The 22298-nt window shown below is 34.7% G+C and overlaps 2 protein-coding genes and 2 long non-coding RNA genes across 4 annotated transcripts in view; 3 read left to right on the forward strand and 1 right to left on the reverse strand.

The window, feature by feature from the left end:
- Positions 1–384: 384 nt before the first annotated feature.
- LOC136815521 (uncharacterized) lies at positions 385–9380 on the reverse strand. The gene is made up of 3 exons (XR_010847727.1): positions 9103–9380; positions 8643–8696; positions 385–511 (listed from the first exon to the last, which is right to left on the reverse strand). It is a non-coding gene; the product is annotated as an uncharacterized lncRNA (long non-coding RNA).
- LOC136815520 (uncharacterized) lies at positions 2892–5329 on the forward strand. Its single transcript, XR_010847726.1, has 4 exons — positions 2892–2983; positions 4086–4201; positions 4456–4528; positions 4927–5329. It is a non-coding gene; the product is annotated as an uncharacterized lncRNA (long non-coding RNA).
- A 3204-nt stretch (positions 9381–12584) lies between the features above and the next one.
- On the forward strand, positions 12585–13490 carry LOC136815517 (RRP15-like protein). The gene is given in 2 exon segments (XM_067071975.1): positions 12585–13148; positions 13151–13490. Coding segments are annotated over 2 exon segments (780 nt in total). The 5' UTR covers positions 12585–12640; the 3' UTR covers positions 13423–13490.
- Positions 13491–14022: 532 nt separating this feature from the next.
- LOC136815510 (negative elongation factor D-like) overlaps positions 14023–22298 on the forward strand; it is a 72765-nt gene continuing 64489 nt past the window's right edge. The window contains exons 1-10 of the mRNA XM_067071968.1: positions 14023–14210; positions 14565–14680; positions 14836–14945; positions 15335–15444; positions 17561–17668; positions 18473–18616; positions 19006–19148; positions 19806–19926; positions 20258–20324; positions 20691–20803. Coding sequence (XP_066928069.1) covers positions 14073–14210; positions 14565–14680; positions 14836–14945; positions 15335–15444; positions 17561–17668; positions 18473–18616; positions 19006–19148; positions 19806–19926; positions 20258–20324; positions 20691–20803 — 1170 coding nt within the window. The 5' untranslated portion in view covers positions 14023–14072. The remainder of the gene's footprint in view (positions 14211–14564; positions 14681–14835; positions 14946–15334; positions 15445–17560; positions 17669–18472; positions 18617–19005; positions 19149–19805; positions 19927–20257; positions 20325–20690; positions 20804–22298) is intronic.

Raw genomic sequence — 22298 nt, forward strand, 5'->3', positions numbered from 1 at the left:
AGGTTTGATTGCCACCAGAATAGTTTCAATTTGACCCTGGATTGGCTACGCATTGAACAAAATAAAAAAGGTAGTCGAGCACACTGTCATATTTTAAACGGCAAAAATATGAGTAATCTCATCATTTAGCACCACGCTAAACAAAAGAAAAAAAGAAAGATCAAAGGCTTACAATTTGTTTGACTAGTTTGTGCCGCTCCGCCACCGTATTTTAGCTTCTTCTCAATGCCAAATTCGAAAAGTAAATCGGGAAATTACTTTCCGATAACGGATTACACACTTTTCTTGTATCTGTTTTCTTTTAACGCCAGAGGCAGTTTGTTGCGGCGCAGTACCGTGAGTAGTCCTAAATCCGACATCCCTGCCTAAATCCGATAGCGATAAATCCTTTCAAAGATACAAACTAAAATAAAAACAAACCTTTCGCTGTGACGCAATGAAGATACCAAAGTGTCAACTAAACTGAGAGATTTGATACACTGAACCAATTGAACCAAAACATTAATTGCTTCTTATGGTTATACAAAGCATAATTTTTTATTACAAAATTGTTAACGTTTTAAACACAAGCAACGGATCTGAATAATACCGGGTGACCCACGAAAAAGTTCGGACCTTTCTCGGCGTCTTGAGGCCAAACAAATGTCCCAAAGTGCTCGGAGTTTTGGTATTCAAAAAGTAGATATCCTAACTTAAAATTTGAGCTATCACTTTTTAAATTTGACCAACTAGTTCTCTACTTATGACCTTTTAAACTCAAAATTCACTTTTCGGAAAGTGTAAAAAAGAGGTATTAAATTAATGCAATCAATTAGAAAATCTCTTATAAATTGACTTATTTAACGAGTTTTATGACATTAATAATTATTAAAAACACCTTTGAAAGTAGTTTTTGTTTAAAACGAGACTAGTTTTTATCAAAATTGGCACTTTCAAGGAATTTTCTCAAAAACTGTATATCAAAAACGTCTAAAATTACCTAATTTGATACCCCTTTTTTACCTGTTTTTACACTTTCCGAAAAGTGAATTTTGAGTTTAAAAGCTCATAACTAGGGAACTTGTGCGTCAAATTTAAAAAGTAATGGCTCGGATTTTAAGTTAGGATATCTACTTTCTAAATAATAAAACTCCAAGCACTTTGGGACATTTGTTCGGCCTCAAGACGCCGAGAAACGTCTGAACTTTTTGTGGGTCACCCGGTAGAGGTATATAATTATTTTTACAACTCACACTTTTTTATCACATTAATTGACATCTTGACATTTAAGTCACCTTGTTAGATGTTTTGTTTCAAGAATTCTTGCAATATAGTTTATTGTTCAACTTGGAGAGGAAATGTTTGTAAACATAGAATTTTTTTTCATAGCAGTTATTTGGGGGGTCGGATTTAGGTAGGGCTGTCAGATTTAGGACCACTCACGGTACCGTGAAGTCAGGTAACTTGCATTAGTGGAGGCAAACATGCATAGCCCTCAAATGAATGACCTGTCTGGTCCTTAGAATACAAACTTAAATCAAAACAAAAATGGTAGAGTAGAGCTGCGAGCAGAGCTACATTATTCATTTGTTTTGAAATTTTGCTGCTTTGATTGGTCAGTCATTTGATGGCTATGCATGTTTGCCTCCACTGATGCAAGTTACCCGACTTAACGGTATTCCGCAGCCTCAGCGAAATCGCAACAGAGGAGAACAGAGGGGCCAAGGGTCTTTATTCCGGATGGACAAATATCACAATAAACCTTAAGTCCGGGAACTGTCGAAATGGCGATCGCGTGCCACAATAAAGTTTTTGCAAGTGCATGAAGATATGATATGAGGATTTAATATCATCAAACTAATCGAACTTTTTACTGACCGAACTAATCGAACTCGTCCTATTGCTTCAAAAATTGTGAGTGTTCGATTAGGTTTGATTATTTTTTTAATCAAACTTTAATCATTCGATGGAGTCTGATTAGTTCGATTGTTCGATTGGTTTGACAAGTTCGATTGATCGGGTCTGGTATATTCCCAAGTGATTACGAAAAGTTATTCTTTCAACAATGGTAAGTTTTTTATTACGTCTATTAGGATGATGTCTTTGCAGATTCCCTGCGAGAGTTACTTTAAGAAGCTCATTGACATGCGAATGAGTTCAACACGTGCGTTTGTGTAGGGTAAAATGGCAAAATGCCAAAATCGATTTTGGCAAATTTTTTTTGAAAAATGAGCCTACAAGATTTGACTATATCTTTTTATTCCATGAAGCAATTACTTTCAAATAAAAAATATATTGACAATGAATGGGTAAGCTTTCTAGAAATCCAAACATAAATTGCATAGCTTTTACCAAAAAATAGCACTTTAAGATCAGAAACAGTCAAAAACCAGCTTTTTCCAATTTTCATTGACTTACAGGAATTAATTCCTTGTTTGTTTTGATCTGAAATTTTCAGTAGCTAGGGGTGGCCAACATGTCTCACTTGCTCATATCAGGGGGGGCCGGGACGGGGGTAAGAGAATTAAAGTTTCTAAGTAAAATCTTAATTATCACCCAAAAAAGTGCCTTTTTTTGTCCTTATCTTTTAAATAGATAGTCTCAGCCTTATCCCTCCTTGAGTAAAGCTTCCTATACCTTTTGTCCTTCAGAAAAACCAAAAATATTGGCCTTAATTGTTTGCTTTCAGTTCCTGTAGCCAGTAGTGTGACCCCCTCTATTTCTATTTTATTTCGTGCGGGTTTTTCAATAGAGATGTCACATGACTCCCGCAGTCTTACTGGACTAGAGAAAGCGAAAGTGAAATCGCGCGATCTAATTTGATGAAAAAATTTCCATGTGAACTGAAACCGAAAATAATTCTCATTCTAAAACAAGATGGCGGTGAGAAAAGCACGTCTTTTGCTTTGGACAAAAGGTTGTAAATTCTGGTTGATTTAAAAGTTTTATCTTATCTTATCTCATTTACTTTAATTAGTAGAGGCTCCTTCAATGTTTGGGGAAGGTAAGTCTATAAAAGTTATTTGTTTTTTTGGTGGAAAAAAGTGTTTAAAAAAGCATTTTTTGCGCTCAAGGTTTATTTTTCTTCGCAAATTTTTGTCTTCCATCTTAAATAGATGAACGAGTATTTCACTGATGGTTATGATTTTTCACAGAACATAGTAAAACTATTCAGGAACTTGGACCTTTTTACAGAATTCCAAAAAATCTGTTAGTTCTGGAGATATATTGAAAAGTTAAGACATTGGTAGTTCGCGTTCGTGTGTCGTGTTCCCAAACCAAACGCACATGTCAAGGATATTATCTAAGGCCCTCTTTATATCACGGTCAATAAAAGTGAGGGGGATAAAAGCTTGCTTTTTTATGCTTTCTCACAAGCATTAATGTATATTAGGGCAACGTAAAAAGCTCGGTAAAAAGGGAGAAGAAATATTATTTTATCAGGTACGTATTATCCCTGTATCACACGAGTGGTATTTTAGCTCCCCGCCTCTTGCACCTCCCTGTGTCACAACGAAGGCAATATTTTATATCACATCCCTGTCTCATGCGAGTGTGCGAGTGGTGTTTTGCTTTCCTATCTCTCTGTCTCAAAACGAAGGAAATACACATTATGTCCTTGTCGGAATACACATTACATCTCTGTCTTGTGCGATGCGAGTGGGATTTTTTACTTGTCACTTTTGTCGTAATGATGCGACTTAGAATACCCCTATTATTACCCTAAGTTGGTTAATTTTTGCATGTACTGTTTTTAGCAAATTGAGAATCTCAAAAAATTCGCTGCGTAGCAGCCTCTTTTTCGCCAAATTTCTTTCGTTTTCCAAGGGGTCTGAGCAGATTTTTAGTAAGAAACTAAGTTTCGCGAAATAATCCACGCAAAATTCAATCCACCCAAAGCGGTGGGACGTAAGGTATCTGATTTAAGTCAATATGAGTCCAGAATTTTGCCGGACTGTAAAGGTCTTCTAACGCCACATAATGGACATTAAAAAATGTCAGAAAGGTTTTGAAACGCTGACGTGTGTCAACTGTTTCATTTTTAATCGATATTAAAATGTGATATAACCAGTTGAATAACTTGAATATATCGCTTTTCTTTCAAGATAATCCAAATCAATACTTTGAGAAACAGTACAGCTATCAAGTATCCCGTATTAGAACAACGCATCGTCATATTGCACGGCATACAACGCAATTTAATAGGAAAAGGCGGGAAAAGGTATGCCATTCTTAAATGGGTTCACCTGGTTTTATCGTCATCCTTTATACCATTTTAATGTATATCTTCCTTCTAGTAAAAAGATTTTGTCATGCACCACTATTCAGGTCACCTCTTTCAGATCGTTGAGGCTAAATGACTAAAATTTATCTCAACAAAGATAGAAGCGTGCAAGACTTCTTTTTTAGCCATAAGATAAAGTAAAGTTATATCTTCTAATTTCCATGTTTTTGACATTGACATTTGCGTTCTAGGTAGTATCAATGGCGCGAGGTGGTAAATAATGACATAAAGAAGGGTACCATGGAAGGGCAGAATAGTGTACAAGTAAGTAAGTATTGCCCGATAATGGGAGAAGAATTTCTCGAAACGTAGCCAAACGTAAATCTTGTGATCCAAGCCACGATAAATTTGCAATATGAATATCACTGGGTCGATAAACAAAAACTTATTTAAAATCTTTAATCAAAATCCTGCAAACAAAATACTTCCTTTGGACAAGAAAAACTTGCTTTTCTTCCTGTAGTCCGTAAGTCATGATTACGGGAGCAGCCTTGTCTCATTTCCTGTTAGCTGTAAATTTTGTTTACAAGCTTAATATTCTGGGTTGGTTGTACTTTCTATCGGAAGATAAGCTCAATAAGCAGGCCAATGTAATAAAGCCTTGAATATACCGCAAAATTAGTTTCATGACAAAATCTTCTTATTCATTCATTGTCTTTTAGAGGGGACCACTGGATGAACCGATAAACAAGATCGTTCTCAGGTAGACGCGAACCTTAATTGTCAACTTGGCTAAACACCACAGGAAAATGATTTGTTCAACATAGACGCGCTAAGAATTATGCACCCAACTGTATCCAAGGAGCTTATATATGCAAATTCTTTTATTACACCGTTTATCTGACCGGGTCACTGAAAAAGGGGTGTTCTATAATATTCGTAATCTCACTCTCACAGGGGTACTTAGCAACAAAATAGGGGCTAAATTTGTCGGGTCAGTACTTTATAAGTATGATTTACGGTAAGAAGTGATCCCGAAAACACGAAAACGGTAAAATTACCAAGCATTTGCGGAAAAATTCTCATTGCATCTCAACATTAAACGAGAACCTTCTGTTCTTTAGATTGACTAATAATGCAAAGAATTATGAATAATGTAAATCGTTGCAGTGTGTATTTTACGTACTAAATTTAAGTGCTTCTAGGAGTCTTGTCCTAAAACGCTTTGGATTACTACAGAACCACCCGAACTTGAGAATTTACTGAGCTTAAAATCCGTCAAAATTCACCAATTCCTTTATCTTTACTATTCATGCATGTAACGAGATTCAGAGGGCTTAGAATCTGTGTTGTCTGTAGGGCCACAAAGCGTCAGCATAATATGGATTCGAGAGGCGATAAGCCTAGGCCATTGTAATGGAAGCCCAGTGATGGAGCTATATTTGTGAACCTGCTTGGGGCTTTTCTGGTTACTGTTGCAATTATAAGAGGTGTACAATGGTCCAATGCATCACTGTAAATCAGCTTTAACTACATGAATAAAACACAGCGCCTTCAGCTAGTTGAAGAAGCCATATTAAAATAATGCTTCCCTTTTCCTCTTACGCTACATGTCAAAATTATCCTCGTTTTCTTACAAAAATCTAAGTATAATATTAGGAAATCTTGATTTCAAAATTTTTATTTGTTTCGGACATGGCTTGCTGATGGTGATTCCATTTTCCTTTCCCCTCGTGAAGCTTTAAGGCTCTAGAAACATCTGGTCTCTTTGGTTTTGTCAGAACGACTGGACATCCCTCTCTTTCGTATTTTTGTAGAAAGCACTGCTAGCTTCGTTGCCGCCTTGTTAAAACATAAAACGAAACAATAAATCTTGATGATCTTGGGAATACCTTGCTAACAACGTCAAAACTTCGAGAAAAGTCTCTGTTGTTCTACTCTTCTCAAGTCTTTTATCTATATCATAACAAAGATGACAGATGCGAAATCATCGTCATTTGTCAAAACTCCGACTAATATTTCTAAATTTTGACTCAAAAGTATGAAATAAGTTTATAGAGTATGGGATTCAAATTATGATATTCTTATGACACAGGCTCTCAACTTTGGCATACTATTTTTTTTTGGAATTGGAATGACAAAAGTGATTCAAAAGTATACACGCAATTGAAATTCTCCATTTTAGCTTATAAAAAAAATTGAGCAACGAAGCTCACATCAAAAACACAATGGAAAGATAGACGCCCAGTTACGATTTATCCCATGTGAAGGTGCAGTAGTTTACCAAGTATTGACCAACGTCCTACTCGGTGCTGTGTTTCACTTAATAATGCAAAGTTAATGTTACTTTGCTAAGACCAACCCAAAACATGCGAAGGCCGTTGCGTGGACAGAAACTCTACAGGCCGTTCAGCAACTGTGCGAGAAATATTTGCTAGTGTCTAGCAAGCTTGCAAGAAATAAAAACTTTGGGGCTTTGTTCTTAGGAAAGTAATTCAAAGTCTGATGTTTCACCCATACAAGGCTATCCAGGCTTAGTGGACTCAAAACCAGACTATTTTTATCAAAATTTTATAATTTAGTAACTACGCAGTTCTGGAAGTTGTAAGCGCTTCTCAAGTCTCAAAGACAGGCTACGCAGATTCCGAGTCCTCTAAATCTCGTGCATGAATAATAAAGATGTAGGCAGTGGCGTTTAGGGAAATTTTTCTGGAGGGGCCAAAGATTTTTAGAAATGGTTCCCCCACCCACCAGTTGCACAGGTTTCTAAACTTTTACTAATTCATTTGCCTAGGCATAACTAGGAAAGAATATTAACTGAATAAGAGTAGATATATCTGTGATGGATGGAAAAGGGAAACACAAGCCCCAGCATGGTTGGAGCTGACCCGAAAATTTTTTGAAAATCAACTGCCAAGATACCCTAAATCACCAAATAAAAATAGACACTTGAAAAATTGATACTTGCTAGAGCGAAAAAGAAACTTAAAGAAGCAATGTGTAATGCGAACGAAACGAGCGAAAAAATTGATGTTTTATGATTTCAATATTGTTGTCATCAAATTGATCATGGGGCGCAGTTAGGTTTTCATTAATAATGCTATATTGTACACAAAAAAACTTGTAAATTAGCTAGATTGCAAAGAAGTTACCAATTAGCTTTATTGTGAGCGAAAGAAATTGCAAGTAATTTAAAATTATCCCAGCAAATTGGTCCTGGGTGCAATTTAAGGCGCATAAAGTATAATTTTTAAGATTGGGGCGTTTAAAAAAATATCTTTTGGCGCCCCTTGCTCTTCGGCGCCCCTTCAAAAAGGCTCCGCTGGGGGGGGGCACGACTGGGGTTTTTTTGTGGTAAGTCTACTTTAATGGGATAAACTTTCGCGGGGATTAAATTTCGTGGTTGGGTCTATCCGCAATTAATGTGTATTTCAACAACCAACATGTATGATTTGACAGTGAAAGTCACCAAATCTTGAAAATATTGACACCCGCGAAATTAAGTCCCCAAGATTTTTTTGAATTTCGCGGATAGACCCAACCACGAAATTTAATCCCCGCAAAAGTTTTATTATTCAAAAAGTATTTATTTGACATATTTTGAGTTTTGTTTAGAAATATTTTGCGGATGAAGCCCTTCCAAATTTCCATTGGGACTTAATTTCGCGGATTTTCTCGGGACACCAAAATCCGCGAAATCCGCGAAATTTAATCTCCGCAAATGTTTATCCCATTAAAGTAAACATTTTAGGGCAAAATAACCACCTAGAATTACTTAATTCTGGTCTGTAAAATACACACAACGATTTACATGAATTCTTAATTCTTTGCATTTGTTAAACTAAAGAATAGAAGGTTCAACTTTGTTTAATGTCGAGATAGAATGAGAGACTTTGTCAAATCTTTGAGTAATAGCTTGGAAATTAGTATGATATGAAGAATCGAGTGGCTCTAAACTTTATTGAGAATCATTTCACTCATTCATTTCAGACAAAAAGGCCAATTTTGAGAGAAAAATATCTTTTTTCGACTGTAAGGAAATTGCACTCTGGTCTGTAAAGTACACATTTTAACTGCAAACCTATTGAAAATTTTCAAAAACAATTTTTAATGCCTTTTCTGGGAGCACATAAAGTTTTGATATGTTTAAAAGCAAAAGCAGCCAAACCTGAGAAAACGAAAGTGATTTATATCTCGAGATGGGAAAGTTTTCAGACCCAACTTTGTATCTCAAAATTAATCAGTATCAAATTTCCGATAGATTGATATGTGATAAGCCTATATTTGGGTTGGAAGAATTTTCATTCCGCCATTATGGATACCCAGGTGAGAAATCCAGGTGGCCCAGAAGCTTAAAATATTCTTATTACCATAAGGGACAAGAAAAACCCCAAGAAAGTTAGTCCACCAAATGGATAAGATACTTCCCGGCTTGTACCTGTCTGAAATGTCTTCGTTTCTTGCTCCATCTTGATTCCAAAGAAGACAGGCCCTAAAAATAAAATTGGAAAAACGATCAAAATTATATCTAATCTCACTAATTATGCCAATTAACTAAGTGTTAATAACATTTTCAAGTTTCAATTTATACCGTTGCAAAATCAATTTGCTTGCGTGTTCTCGAGTTTTTGGATGTCATGGGATTTGAAGATTTCTAGTATTTTAATTGCTTTGATAGATTCAAAACACAAGTTACTCTGCGGTGGAACTCTAATTCGATAGGTCTTTTTGCTTTTCTTTTTTGTATAGAGATGACTTGAAAAGATCACTCAGTACTCGACTGAAAGGCGAAGGGAAGTTAGGTATTAGTTTACCGTTACAATGAATTCAAAATTTGACACGGCAAAATTTGACACGGCAAAATTTCATTTTTCATTATTCATTAATCATTATTTTACCATAAACTCTCCCACGCGAAAGATCAAATGTAAACAGCAGTAGAACGTCTTCATTTTGTATCGGCGCGTGCTTGTATCCTTTGTTTCACATGGGGTACGCAAGTGGAGATGATACATCGTATCCTTTGTTTCACATTGGGCGCGCGAGTGGTGATGATACAAAGTGTGTGGATGAAATCAGTTGCGTGAAGACAATGCAAACATGGAGACCATAGCGTCACAACTTCATGTCGTTGCCGTTCAGAGCCATTCATAAGTCATGTATTGATGTTTTTCATATTTGGACTGAAAAAAAATAGAAATAATGAAAATTTTTAAGTGGTACCGTAAGTTGGTCTAATGCCGACATCCCTCTTCTAATTTCAACACCCTACTTCTAATTTTGGCACCCTTCTTTAGAGACAGCAATATTAGGAAGTTCAGGATTGCTAATAGACAAATTTTTTTTCCAATCGATTGCCAAGGAAAGAAAAATAGTTTCCATCAGCGATTTCGACCTTCCTATAATTCCTATCCCTAAAGAAGGGTGTCAAAATTAGAAGAGGAATGTCGACATTATTAGACTAACTTACGGTAGCTCAAACACATGCGGAAGGGTAACAGTAAACTAATACCTGACTTCCCTTCGCCAAAACAATCTACAGTTAGGAACATTTGGCGAGTTCCTGTACGCGGCAGCAATAAAAAAAATCATAACCGCACTCACAAAAAAATAACGTTTGCGTCTTTTTAAACCGTTTTTTGCCTAGACAGTATAGCAAACATAGTAAGTATAAGGAGACTGTGCCTTTAATTGGCTCTAAAAAATTTCTCCAACTTTCAACAATGATAGAACACACCTATTTAAACAAAATTAGCCAGCGCATTTTTTATCTTTCTATTTCTTCATCTTCAATGAAGCTCTCAAAGTTAAATAGAATTAAGCACAAAAGATATTCTTATAGTTGTGAAATGCTGTTTGCGCTTTCGCCACGGTAGAGTGCATTCATACTTCTGTTGGCTGATCATATTGGGCGTTTCGTCGTTACCACCCTCAAAGCAGCGGGTGCCTTTATCATTTCGCAAACCCTGTCCACCATTTTAAATGATTTAACAATAGATCCAAAAGGGTGCCCTCATCAAGGAAGATCATTTGCATTGCTCTCAGGCTTTAGGAAGTAGTAATGTTTTCAGTTGTTTTCGATGGAAAATGGTAAGAAACTTAAGTTTACAAGTGTCATTTAGTTTTTGCTGGCCTGATAGGATGGCAGAATACTGGATGGCTTCCCTAACCGATCTAGATATTTTCCAGGGAGTGGATTTTTAGTTTTTCTTCTGTTTCTTTATGTTCAGTTCCGGGTAGTCTTCATATGGAAAACCCATGAAAACCGGTAACTTAATTTTATAATATCTATAATAACGTTGATCAGGTCTGCCTCCACACTGATCAATTAAAAATACATATCCCTTTTCTAAAGTTTTTCGATTTTTACAATTTATTCTGAAGCCAAGATACGACGTTTTGAAATCTCAGTACCTCAGGTTGAAACTATCATTTTCAAGCCGTAACTTAAAATTGCAAGCCTAAATATCTTCACTTCAATATTTTTGCCTTTTTACGTAAAGCATAGCACTCCAGCGTAGGAAGATATAGCAACTGTGCCTAATTATATCATGAGTTGTCCTAAATCCGAGAGCAGCCCTGCCTAAATCCGACCCCCCAAATAACTGCTATGAAAATATAATATTCCCTTTCCAAGTTGAACAATAAACTATTGCAATAACTCTCGAAAGAAAACATCTAACAAGATGACTATAATGTCAAGATTTCAATTAATGTGATCATAAAGTGTGAGTTGTAAAATAATTACCTCCATTATTATTCTGAATCTGTTGCTCGTGTTTTGAACGTTAACAATTTTGTAATAAAAAATTGTATGTTTTGTATATAAGAAAAAGCAATTTGTTATTTGGTTCAATTGGTTCAGTGTATCAAATCCTCCAGTTTAGTTGATACTTTGGTATCCTCATGGTGTCACAGTGAAAGGTTTGTTTTTATTTTAGTTTGTATCTTTGAAAGATCCCATCTGATTTAGGCAGGGCTGTCAGATTTAGGACCCCTCACAGTAGGTAGTTAACCGTATGGAAAAGGAGACAAGTAATATATATAGCAACAGCATCAAATTCAGTCTGAGAAATCCTCTTAATTGCGCGCTTGACTCTCAAGGCTGTAAGCGCAATTACACAGTTGAAATTTACAACCGTGTGCAAGTGAGCGCTTATATGATCCCGCCCCGGTTGGGATTGCTTGAGCAGATCAGATCACAGAGGGTTCGGATTTTTCAAAATATGGCGCATACATGGTCAAACAGGCAAAAGTTTTTAACACAATCATTTTCTACAATAAATTTTGAGCAAGCAATCGGAAGCAGCAAATAAAGTTTAATAAACACCCATTCAAATAGTGATAAGCATGTAATTAGACCCTTAAAAAATTCTACATATTTGATAGCCTTGTAATTGCATCTTTAAATCTCGGAAGTTAAGCGTACAATTAAGAGGTTTTCCCAGACTGAAATTACTTTTCCATAATGGCAAAAGAAAGACTTTATTTTCTCGACTTGATTCTGAATGGTTTTGTTCTTCTCTTTTTTTCGCTAATCTGTTTTTTATTTGAATGGCAGTTTTTTTAATCTTTCGATTAGGAAAATTTGTGAATTAATTCATGCAGCGGCATGGCTGAATAAACACTTTACATAATCAAACGGAGTTTCAGTCAAACTGTTTTAACTGTTCCAAACTTCTCTCAAAAAGATTTTCTGACGTCTATGTTCAATCTATTGAATGATGATTTTTATTAGTCTTGTACTAGACGGTTCCTGTTGTCCCAAACACCGGATCCTCTCTAATTCTAAATGAAGGGGAATTTGAATTAGTTTTTCATCAAAGATGGGAGTACATCGTTTTAGTGGATAATCCTCATTATTGTTAATACCTTTTCATGCTTCAAATGGAAAAAGAGAAAGTGACACGCCTTCTTAAATTCGAAAATTTGCAGTGACATCACATGATATTTTGAATAATTGACGTCAGAATTATTTTGTTAGAACATCACTGTAGGGGCTTCTTCAATTCAAACGTCAAATCCCTTTTTGGACGGGGTTTTTACTGGAACTTATTTTTTCACTCAATCACATATGAAAAATGAAATTAAACACACAGTTAAAACTAAGACGTATTATGTACTGCTTTTTCGAAAGAAAATTATGTTTTTGTCTCAAAACTGCACAAAATCCTTCTTTCCTACTCAAATCAACCCCCTGACAAACCGAAATTGCAAATGGTAGGCACCATTTTAGCGTGACAGACAGAAAATATGAAATTCTTTTAGTATAGAAGATAGCAGATCTCAACTTCCTCTTGAATATCTAATTATGAAAATGTGAAAATTTTGCAAATATAAATACTTAAAAGGCTAGCATTTTATCCCCTTGCTAAATCCCCTTGTAGGTTAAAGATATAGTACTTTGACTTTCTAGATTTTATAAATGAAATAAAAATGACCACTGCAACATCTCAAAAGAAGGCTATGGAAGTTGAAGTCACAGACAGTGAAGAAGAAATGGAGAGTGATGGAGGTGAGGAGCTTTTTATGGATGATGACTTTGACGGTGATGGTGAAAATGAAAGTTACGATGAAGAGGATGATAGCGAACAAAAGCATGGCCATGAAGCTATGGGCGATGTCATCTCTAAAATCCTACAAAAGAAAGTCACGACTGATACATCTGGACTTGTGTTATCAAAGAGTCAGAGTACAAAGAAAAAACGTACAGCCCGGCAAGAAGAGATTAAAGCCAAAAAGGCTAAAACTGAAGAATTATTAGATCAACGTGAAATGAACCATGTGTTACCCATAGAGGTTAATGATGTGCCTAAAGAAGCAAGGCTTCGTCGTATAGGAACTAAAGGTGTAGTTATGTTATTTAATGCTGTCAGTACTCATCAAAAATCAAAAGCAGAAAAAATGAAAACAGCTAAAACTGAAGGGGATAAAGTGAGAGTTGAAAATCAATGAAAAAATCTACATTCATGGACATGCTTAAGAATGATAAGAAAAGCTCAAAGAAAGTGAAACAAGAAATTAAAGTAAAAGAAGAAGAAGAAGATGATGCTAACAAATCGAGTTGGAATGTTTTGAAAAATGATTTCATGTTAGGGTCAACTCTCAAACATTGGGATAAAGATGATGAAGAAGGAGGATCGAAAAAGAAAAAGAAAAATATCAAAGAAACTCTTGATGTTGAGGATTCGTCTGATGAAGCTGACCATTCTGATTGAAATGTATTTCTTTTATTTTTTTTAGTACTTTTATATTATATACAAAGAAAATTGTTTCATTAAAATGACGTCATTTTAAAAGTGTTTTAGTGTTTTTTGTACATGTTAAAGATGACATGTATCTTAGTTCTTTTAAATCTTAAGCTCTGATAACTTCGATTTGTGTGAAAAATCTTGAACACTTTCTAAGAAGTCTGTCGATTGGACTTGTGAGTCAATATCAAATGAATATCTACCTGGTCAGGAAACACTAGCAAAAAAGTTTGAATTTTTATTTTATCTTGATCACATGATCAATGTCGATGGAAAATCTATAGTCACTTAGCTGGGTGGCATCACATTACCATTCCACTACAACAGCTTCACAAATTTGATAACTGCTCTCTGATGCGAGTTTTGATCATGTGATCAATATCGAGTGACAAAAAAATATTTACCCCAAAATTTAAAGCAACCTGACTTTTATCCAATGGAATGCTCATTTTATTCTTCCTTCATATTTCATTCAATAATACCCATGGATGCCATTGTTTTCTTCATCACTAAAAAGTATGAAATCTGTCTTTCTTTCATTTGTTTTTTAAAAACCATTTCAGTACAAAAAGACAAGAAAATTAGAAAATATACGAATATACAGCAATATCAAAACAATGAATTACAGTCATGATGATGATGATGAAGATGATGAATATAGTTATGGCGGTGGAGGAACAACGCACCATGATTTCTCGTTCACAGGGAAATGGGGCGAGGAAGATGAAGAAGACGATGAGAATGATCATGAAATGGTATCAATCATATTTTTTTGAAAGTTAATTGTATTTAGTCAGCATTGACTTTTCTTGATTTCAGAGTGATTGATAATGAATTTAACTTTTGTTTATGTTTTTTTATTGCCTGGTCTATTTCATCTGGTTAATCTACATCAATATCATAACAGTAAAAGACCACACTCCCAGACTGCTCAATACAAGATCTTTCATCCTCTGTACAAAGCCAGTTTAACTTCGTGTCAGTTTGTCTCCTGCTACCCATACCTTATTACACAAATAACAGTAGTAATTAACAGCCGTGTAATGTTTGTGTAATAAGTTATACCTTTTTCTTTAATTCAATTCCCTTCTTTGATTTCTGTGATTCAGAACAAGAATGACGATTTGGAATACCAAGATAATCAAACCATCATTGAAGAATGTAAAGAAGTTTTTAAAGGAAAAGACTTCATCATGGAGACTGCTGCTATAACCAAAGTTCAAAAGTATTTTCAATTTTCCCACTGTATCAGCTCGCATGTAATTTATCATTGTGAATATAAAGAGTGTACTAGAAAAAGTTTTTTTGATTACATCCATAAACATCTGCCGATCTCAAATCTTAATTCAGTGTTCTTAAAAATGTTATTTTTAATTTTAGGTTTCTAAAAGCTGAAGGAAAAGCAGAGGACTTTGTTGCTTTGCTTGCAGAAAATTATCATGGTGTAGCTCAACTTGCAAACCTGTTAGCTGATTGGTTGATTGTTGCTGGTGAGTGAAAAGCTTTTGTTAGAGACGGTAGAATTTTATTGGCTAATGTAACTAAAAGTAAATTTGTGTTATTACATATCAGCCCATTTTGCCGCACCCTTTTTGTAGGGCATGCAGCAGATTAAGGGTCAGCATTAAAAGGACCAGTTTTAAATGGGCCAAAATTGGGCTTTAAATACAAAAGCAACAATTTTTGACTGTTTTTAATCGTTTTGAGTTGATTAAAATACATACAAAGAAGAAAATCTCAAATATTGAAAGTCTTTCTTTCTTTCTTTCTTGTCAATGAAGGTTATTAGCAAAATTAATTCTAAACTTCTGTTGTAATTTCCATTCAGACTTTAACCTTTGAGATCTTCATTAATTTTGTTCTCTTTTTTTCTCATTAGGTTGTTCAGTTGAAGAAGTTCAAGAGATCGTTGAACGTCATTTGAAAGATTTGATTATCAAGAACTTTGACCCAAAAAAAGCTGACTCTATTTTCACTGGGTCAGGCCAGGTAACTATTTTGAACATAATGTAAATATCAGAGTAAACAATTATGTACTTTAAAATAAAAAGAATTCTTTCTGAAAGCAAGGAAACAAAAGGTTTTCAAAATATAACATCAATCGCGCTTGCTCGGCACATTTCTATATACTAATACATTGCTTACTGTTGTAGTTAGAGCTAAGGGATCTTCTCAAAAATAAATTCGCTTAAATAATCGAATTTAGGCGAAAAATTCGCTTAAATAATCGAAGTACTTCGATTATTTAACAATCGAAATTCGATTATTTAGTCTCCTCAGTTCGATTATTTAGTCACCTCGGTTCGACTATTTAATCCTATTATTCGATTAATTAATCCTTTTGATTCGATTATTCAACCGCCGGAAGGTATTCCAAAATATAATTGAATTTTTTCCAAAACATAGTCGAATATCGGTTATTTTTTCTTACGTGGACCGAAAACAGCGAAAACAAGCCTTTGTCTACTGTAGATTTGAAAGACAAAAGAAAAAATATTTTCAAAAAGCCGTAGTCAAATCAACCAATGTCTGCATAATTCTTCTTACCTTTAAGGATTTTTGGTCTACCAAGGGGCATCATAAATTATGAAATGATAGAATAATCCTTTTGTGAATCACATTATCGCATCATCTTAAAGTTTCTTAATGTTTGAGTAACAATTCCACGATCTCTCCACGATAAAGTACTTCTATCGCAACTCTTTTTAATTCCCACTCACTTTCCTCTGTTATCAACCTCTCAACACAGTTGCTTTTTATGTTTGTCTTTGTTATTGTTTTTCGATTCGAAAATAACACTCCATCGTTGTGTTCATGTTCAAATCAAAAAGGGCAAAACAAAAAAAAGATAAAAGGATAAAAGGGAGAGCGTTCACAAGAATACGTCATTACGCCATATAAAAGCAGGAAGAAAACATTCTATGCTCTTTCTCTATTGTTCAGTTCGCAAACGTCAATCATGGCGTTTTGATTGGTCAATGCAACATTTTTTTCTTACAAGTTACGTTCTGCTCTATTGTTCTGTTTGCAAAAACGGATTCGAATTTTACATCCGGGTTTTTTTTTAATGAATGTTTTGTTTGGAAAAGTTTGAATTGTTAAATATTCTAAAAGATTAACTTTGCTCTCAAGTCAAACATTTTTTTTCCAAAAGGACATCTCACAGGCTTTGCTTTCTTATAAGCTCCTGATTTGTCACAAGCTCCTGATCTGTGACGTTTCGAATGTGATGCAACTTTTAGAATGGTACAATGTTTTTCAAAGAAAGAGAGAGAGAAAAAGTGAAAATCACGCGAAAAGAAAAAGAACACACTCAGAAGGGAACACACTCAGAAGGAGTGTATTTCATCACTATTTTTGGTAAAAGTTCACGTGATAACACGAAAGAAAGCACGCAGAGGGAGCTCAATGTAAACAAACATTTCGTAAAAGTCTGCACTCTGCTTCGTTCCTTGTGGGTCATTGTGGGCTTGGCGGAACCTCAAGATATTTGGTCTCTCTAGACATTTTTCTTGCTTTCCAATTCTGTATTATGATTTATTTAAGATGTAAGAGAATGTAAGAGAGTATACTATTTCGCTATTCAAAAATACTTGATAAACAAATTCAAAATCTGTAAGTAGTTAAAAGAACAATTTTCAAGATAACCCTGTCTCACCACGAACGATCCTTTTGTTAATATCCCCGTCTCAGTCAGTGGAATTCTCTATTATAATTTTAGACAATGTAAAATTCTTTATAGCCGAATTTCGGTAAAACTTTAACCGAATTCCACAAGCGAATTCAATAATCACTTTACTGAATTAGTTAAACTTTTTGCAGAAACGATTCGCTTAAACAACCGAATTTAACCGAAACCATTTTACCGAAATTCGCTTCGGTTATATTTTTGAGAGGATCCCTAAGATATTAGCGAAAAAGGATTAATTAATCGAATACAAGGATTAAATAATCGAATATAGGAGATTAAATAGTCGAATCATTAATCGAACTTCATAATCGAAAATCGATTATATTTTTGAGAAGATCCCTAACTAAGGAATAAAGATTGCCCTACCTTTGAATAATACATTGAACATAAAAGTGACTTACATTTTTTTCACAGCCTCCAGGTTGGATTGAAGAAATGATTACACATCCACCCTGGCGGATCATGTTTTACGAATTGTCTGATAAATACCCTGACTGTCTCATGTTGAACTATACTATAAAGGTAGAGTTTTGAATCAGCACTTTTTTGAATGTAGAAATGTTAACACAATGTTGCAATCTTCATTTGAATTTTGAAATATTTGAAGAGCTCAAACAGCCTTTTTTAAAGATATTCCTTTTTGACCTACCTAGGAAGATCCTTCAAATTAACCTTTGTTCGTTCGTCTTTTCGTCTGTCCGTTTGTCTGTTACCAGCTTTTCTTGGGATCGATTCTGATTTTTTGCATAGTGATGCAAAATGACAGTATCCAAAAAGTGGCGGAGCCCGCTTTTCAAACAAAAGATTTTTTGTAGATTGAGAAAAATCAGACATTTTAGATATGCTGAATAGAAATTAGCATGAAAAGCTTTCAAATCTTTCAATAATTTGAGCAACATAAATTTGTGATGAAAAAAGGAAGTCCAAAACTCTTTTTATAAACGTCGAAAAGTGACGTCATCTACTTGAGTCCCCGCGTTCGTAACTTTTGACTCACATTCTCCACCTTGGCAACAGTATTAAAGTTAGGGCAACGTTATTTTCAATCCGAATTTAGGCCACACTTTTCGTCTCCAATGATATCAGATGCAAGATGTAAGAAAAGATTATAATAGGTCAACGTTTTTGAGTTTTTGAGGCTAGAAGTTAATACAATAGTTAGATTTCTGAACCTTTAAAAAAAATGAAACAGGTTGAAATGAAATTGAAACTCTCGGCCAGGGAATTTTATACACCATACGCATCCCCTACATCAAAATCGATTTCTAAAGAGATAGAAACAGTATTTTCAATCTGAATTTAAAATCTACCTTTTGCCCATCTTAGATGATATCAGATGCAGGATACCAGACAGAGATGGGAACCATGTCATCAGCTTTCAACCAAATTGATGTCTTCTCCAAGTTCATGAAAACCTTCATTTTAAATTTCTACACTCAACCAAGCAGCGAAATTAAAAATGATTTTATTGTGAGTCTCGTTACCTTACCATAATAGATAGTCAAAAGTTTTTTATACATCATAGTACTATTCTTTTGAGAATTGGATATTGATAACTTTACATTCAACATACTTTTATAATTCAACTCACAAATTCTTCGTAGCTCTTAGCAAAACCTTCATTCAACAGCCACTGTTTTTCAAAGTCGCTAGGTAATACGGTTGGCCTTTTAAAACAATATAATTTCAACAGTAGAACGTAAAGATTTGTTTAGATGTCAAAAAAAGCTTTCGAATTTCAACAGCCAAGTTTCGGGTTTATCTTCGTGGTTATCCTTTATGAAGCAATCTTTTTACTAGGTCGTGTATTGATGGTATATTTGAACCAGGAAAAGTAAATGTCAATTATGTTTTCTTAGAAATCGGTCTGCCACGGTAAACATACTTATTTGTATGCTCAATGCATGCTGAATGAAATATCCATGCTGTTGGAACAACAAGGACTATCGAATGCTTGTTTGAACTGGATGTCACAAGAAATCAGTACAAGGGCCTCCAAACTGTAAGATTTATCATGACGATATATGTCAATACTCAATACGCTCAGATGTGGCCTGAAACTTATTCATTTTATACCACACATATATCAATATGAAAGTTGAAGTAGTGAAAATTATTGTTTCAATACTGACAGTTTCATGTCTTATTCAAACAATCCTCAGTTGTAAATAAAAGGACTTACAAAAAGGACATTGTAGGGTCTTCCTCAAAAATTGACACCAGTTTAGTCCTTAGTGTCATGGAGTTTTAAAGTGAACCTGTTGTTGACGTGACGGCATTTTGAAATCAGTTCATTCCTTGAGAATCCAAAGGTTTGTCAGTGTTTGGAAACATAGAAATTTTAAGTTTCTCCGCGAGACAAAGTAAACATCCAGTGATGAACGGTTGAAGGGTGGGCACTGTTGTATGATTTTCCATAAAAAAATATATAATAAGCTTTTATTGTACGATATATCTGCATTTTAACAGTTGGATTAAATAGGCAAGGAGATGATAATCACTTAAATTGCATTGGCTGATTTTTGTAATTTTCTCCCAAATCAAAGTTCAGGACTGGCTTGACTGACTTTCCAGATCTCATACATCACTATTTCAAAAGCAGACAAATCTGTAAAAAGCATCTTTTTACATGAACTTAAAAAAATTTTTTTCTGTTCAGAGGTCACGACATCTGGCCCTTGGTTTTACTTGGTATGGGAGCAGGCAAACATCCCCGTGTGTATCTTGCATTGATGTCTTTGGTCGAAAAGAAATCTCTTAACCCTGGTGATATCACTGTGGTGAGTAAAGAAACTGAAGAACCGAAATTTCAATTTGTTGTGCTTAGTTGAAGTGGTCCCAGTTATCATATTATTTTACACACTAAATTGGCTAACTGTTCACAGATTTCCCGTGGAACACTTCCAGTTTTGAAGTCGTCTTGTCCGCCATGTTGTTTTCCAATTTACCTTAGATTTTCGAACGTTCGAGTTTCAAAACATTCGAATCGTGCTGTGTTGACGATCAGAATTATACGGGTAGCCCGATCCAGCCAATTAGTTAGAGATCAGTGGTAGTGGTCATAAAGTTAGCTGAGGTTGGGTACTCAAAATTGCATCTTTTTTTATTCAGTTGTATAAAGCATATTCGGTTGCTGACCCACCCCCTGCAAAATATCTCCGAATTCCGGCATTTTTAGGTAAGAATAGATTTGATTAATTTGATTTCATTAAGTTTTCTGTATGAATATTTTTGAAAAAAAGTGGTAAGTATATTTAGCCGCTAATCATTTTTCTCAATTTTCAAATTAAAGTCTGTCTGCAGCGGAGACAAAAGAAGCTGTAACTTTTGATATAAATTTGAATTAAGTAGCGGTTTTGTGCTTATTAAAAACATATTTGAGAGTGGAACATTATCAAAAAGAAAATTCAAAAAAGAGCGGAAAATGAAGATTGAAAGTGAAGAAGAAGCACCTGCATAGGTAAATTTAAATGCCTTAAAATTAATAGCTCGACAGTTTTGCATTTTGATTATCCTTATATTTTTGTAATTTGGTCATATTCAGACTTGCTGGTTAATGCTCTATTTCAACCTGGTTCTACCATCTCCGCTGATCACAAACCAAAGTATTTGTTTCTGATGGCTTATGCTGTATCTGCTTATGAGCAATGGGAGGAGGTTTGTCAAAAGTTTCGTTTTTCTGTCTGTTAATCTGTCTGTTCTGACTCTGAAAAATGTTTTAGACAAAAAGTTCATTATTTTCTGGAAATTGGAGGCTTCTAAATTATCTTGTTCAGTTTGAGTTTGGCTTAAACGTAACGGGTTAAACTTTTAAAGTTCTATCTTGCTTTTATCTAACTATCATTATTCTTTTTAATTATAAAAATATAAAATTTTTTCATTTCTTGACATATACTAAAGTCATAGGGGGTACCAATCACAGGGGGTACCTACTAACGTCTGTTGTTTGGGGGTACCTAGAATTCAGGGGGTACCTATTTTCTTAGGGGGTACCTAAACCCCTGGTCCATGCCATGACACATGGCATTCAAATGATTCTTTTATACATTTTCATACAAATAGGTTTTTTTTCACTTACCGTGGCTATACTAATGGACTTTGTTTATTCGTCTGAATGCTTGAAGTAAGAATATTTTCTGAAATGAGCCCAGCTGTTTTATTTACGCTCACAATAATGGGAATTGAGGTCTACACGGTGTTACAAAATTGTTTACCTTTTTCCATTAAAACGGTAATAATAACAATATTAATCTATATATTAATAGTGGTAGTCTGTATGTCGTTTTGTCTTCTGTCTTTCTGTCTGTGCTACTTTCGTTTTCGCACGCAATGTTTTTGTTCTTTTAAAATATGACTTTTGCTTCTTGCTCCACAAATGTGTTAAATCAGATTCGCGCCGTTTTATAAAGACTTTGAGTTGTTCGATAAGTTTGTTTTGATTGATAGATTAGACTTTTTCTTTTTTTTCTTTCTTTTGTTTTGTTTTATGTTTTCGAATGTAATTAACGACCTTATTTGATTTGAGACATTCGAATTCTTTTCAAAACAAAAGAAAATGAAAATCTTTTAAACAGAATCTGTTAAAGAAAAAAAGAACAAATATAAAATAAAACATAAGAATCACAAGACAAGTTTGTTAGAACAACAGCAACATTAAAAATACATTAAAAAGGCGGTAAAAACTAGAGTGTCGATAATTATTTTGCTGTAAATCTAAGTTATTGTTGAATTTGAAAAGTTATGACGAAGTTATTTTATAAAAAGCAACATAAAATTGCGCTATCACGCTTTTTGTCTGCGTGTCCTAGCTGCCTTCCGGGGGGGCTAATGGTTGCGAGCTTGACGAGCTTGACTTGAGTTGCTGACTTTCGGCCCTGCCCCTCGGACCCTTAGCAGAATAAAGAGGAGAAGAAACAAGGGAAATTGTGTGAATTTTAATTCACTTTTTGGGACTAATTTGACCAAATTTCTATCTTTCTGGGGGCAAAAATTTGAAATTTTCCTATTTTTCCGATTTATAGTGGGACTGAAGTTTGATTTTCCGATTTTTCAAACTGCCATGTTTCAAAAAAAGCACCCTTAAGGCTGGCACATACCCATACCCTTCTCTTGCCTAAGTACCCTCCCCGGGCTGCCTTTTTTCGAGGAATCT

This window comes from Clytia hemisphaerica, unplaced genomic scaffold (assembly GCF_902728285.1).
Source record: "Clytia hemisphaerica strain Z4C2 unplaced genomic scaffold, Clytia hemisphaerica genome assembly, whole genome shotgun sequence".
Classification (NCBI taxonomy): domain Eukaryota; kingdom Metazoa; phylum Cnidaria; class Hydrozoa; order Leptothecata; family Clytiidae; genus Clytia; species Clytia hemisphaerica.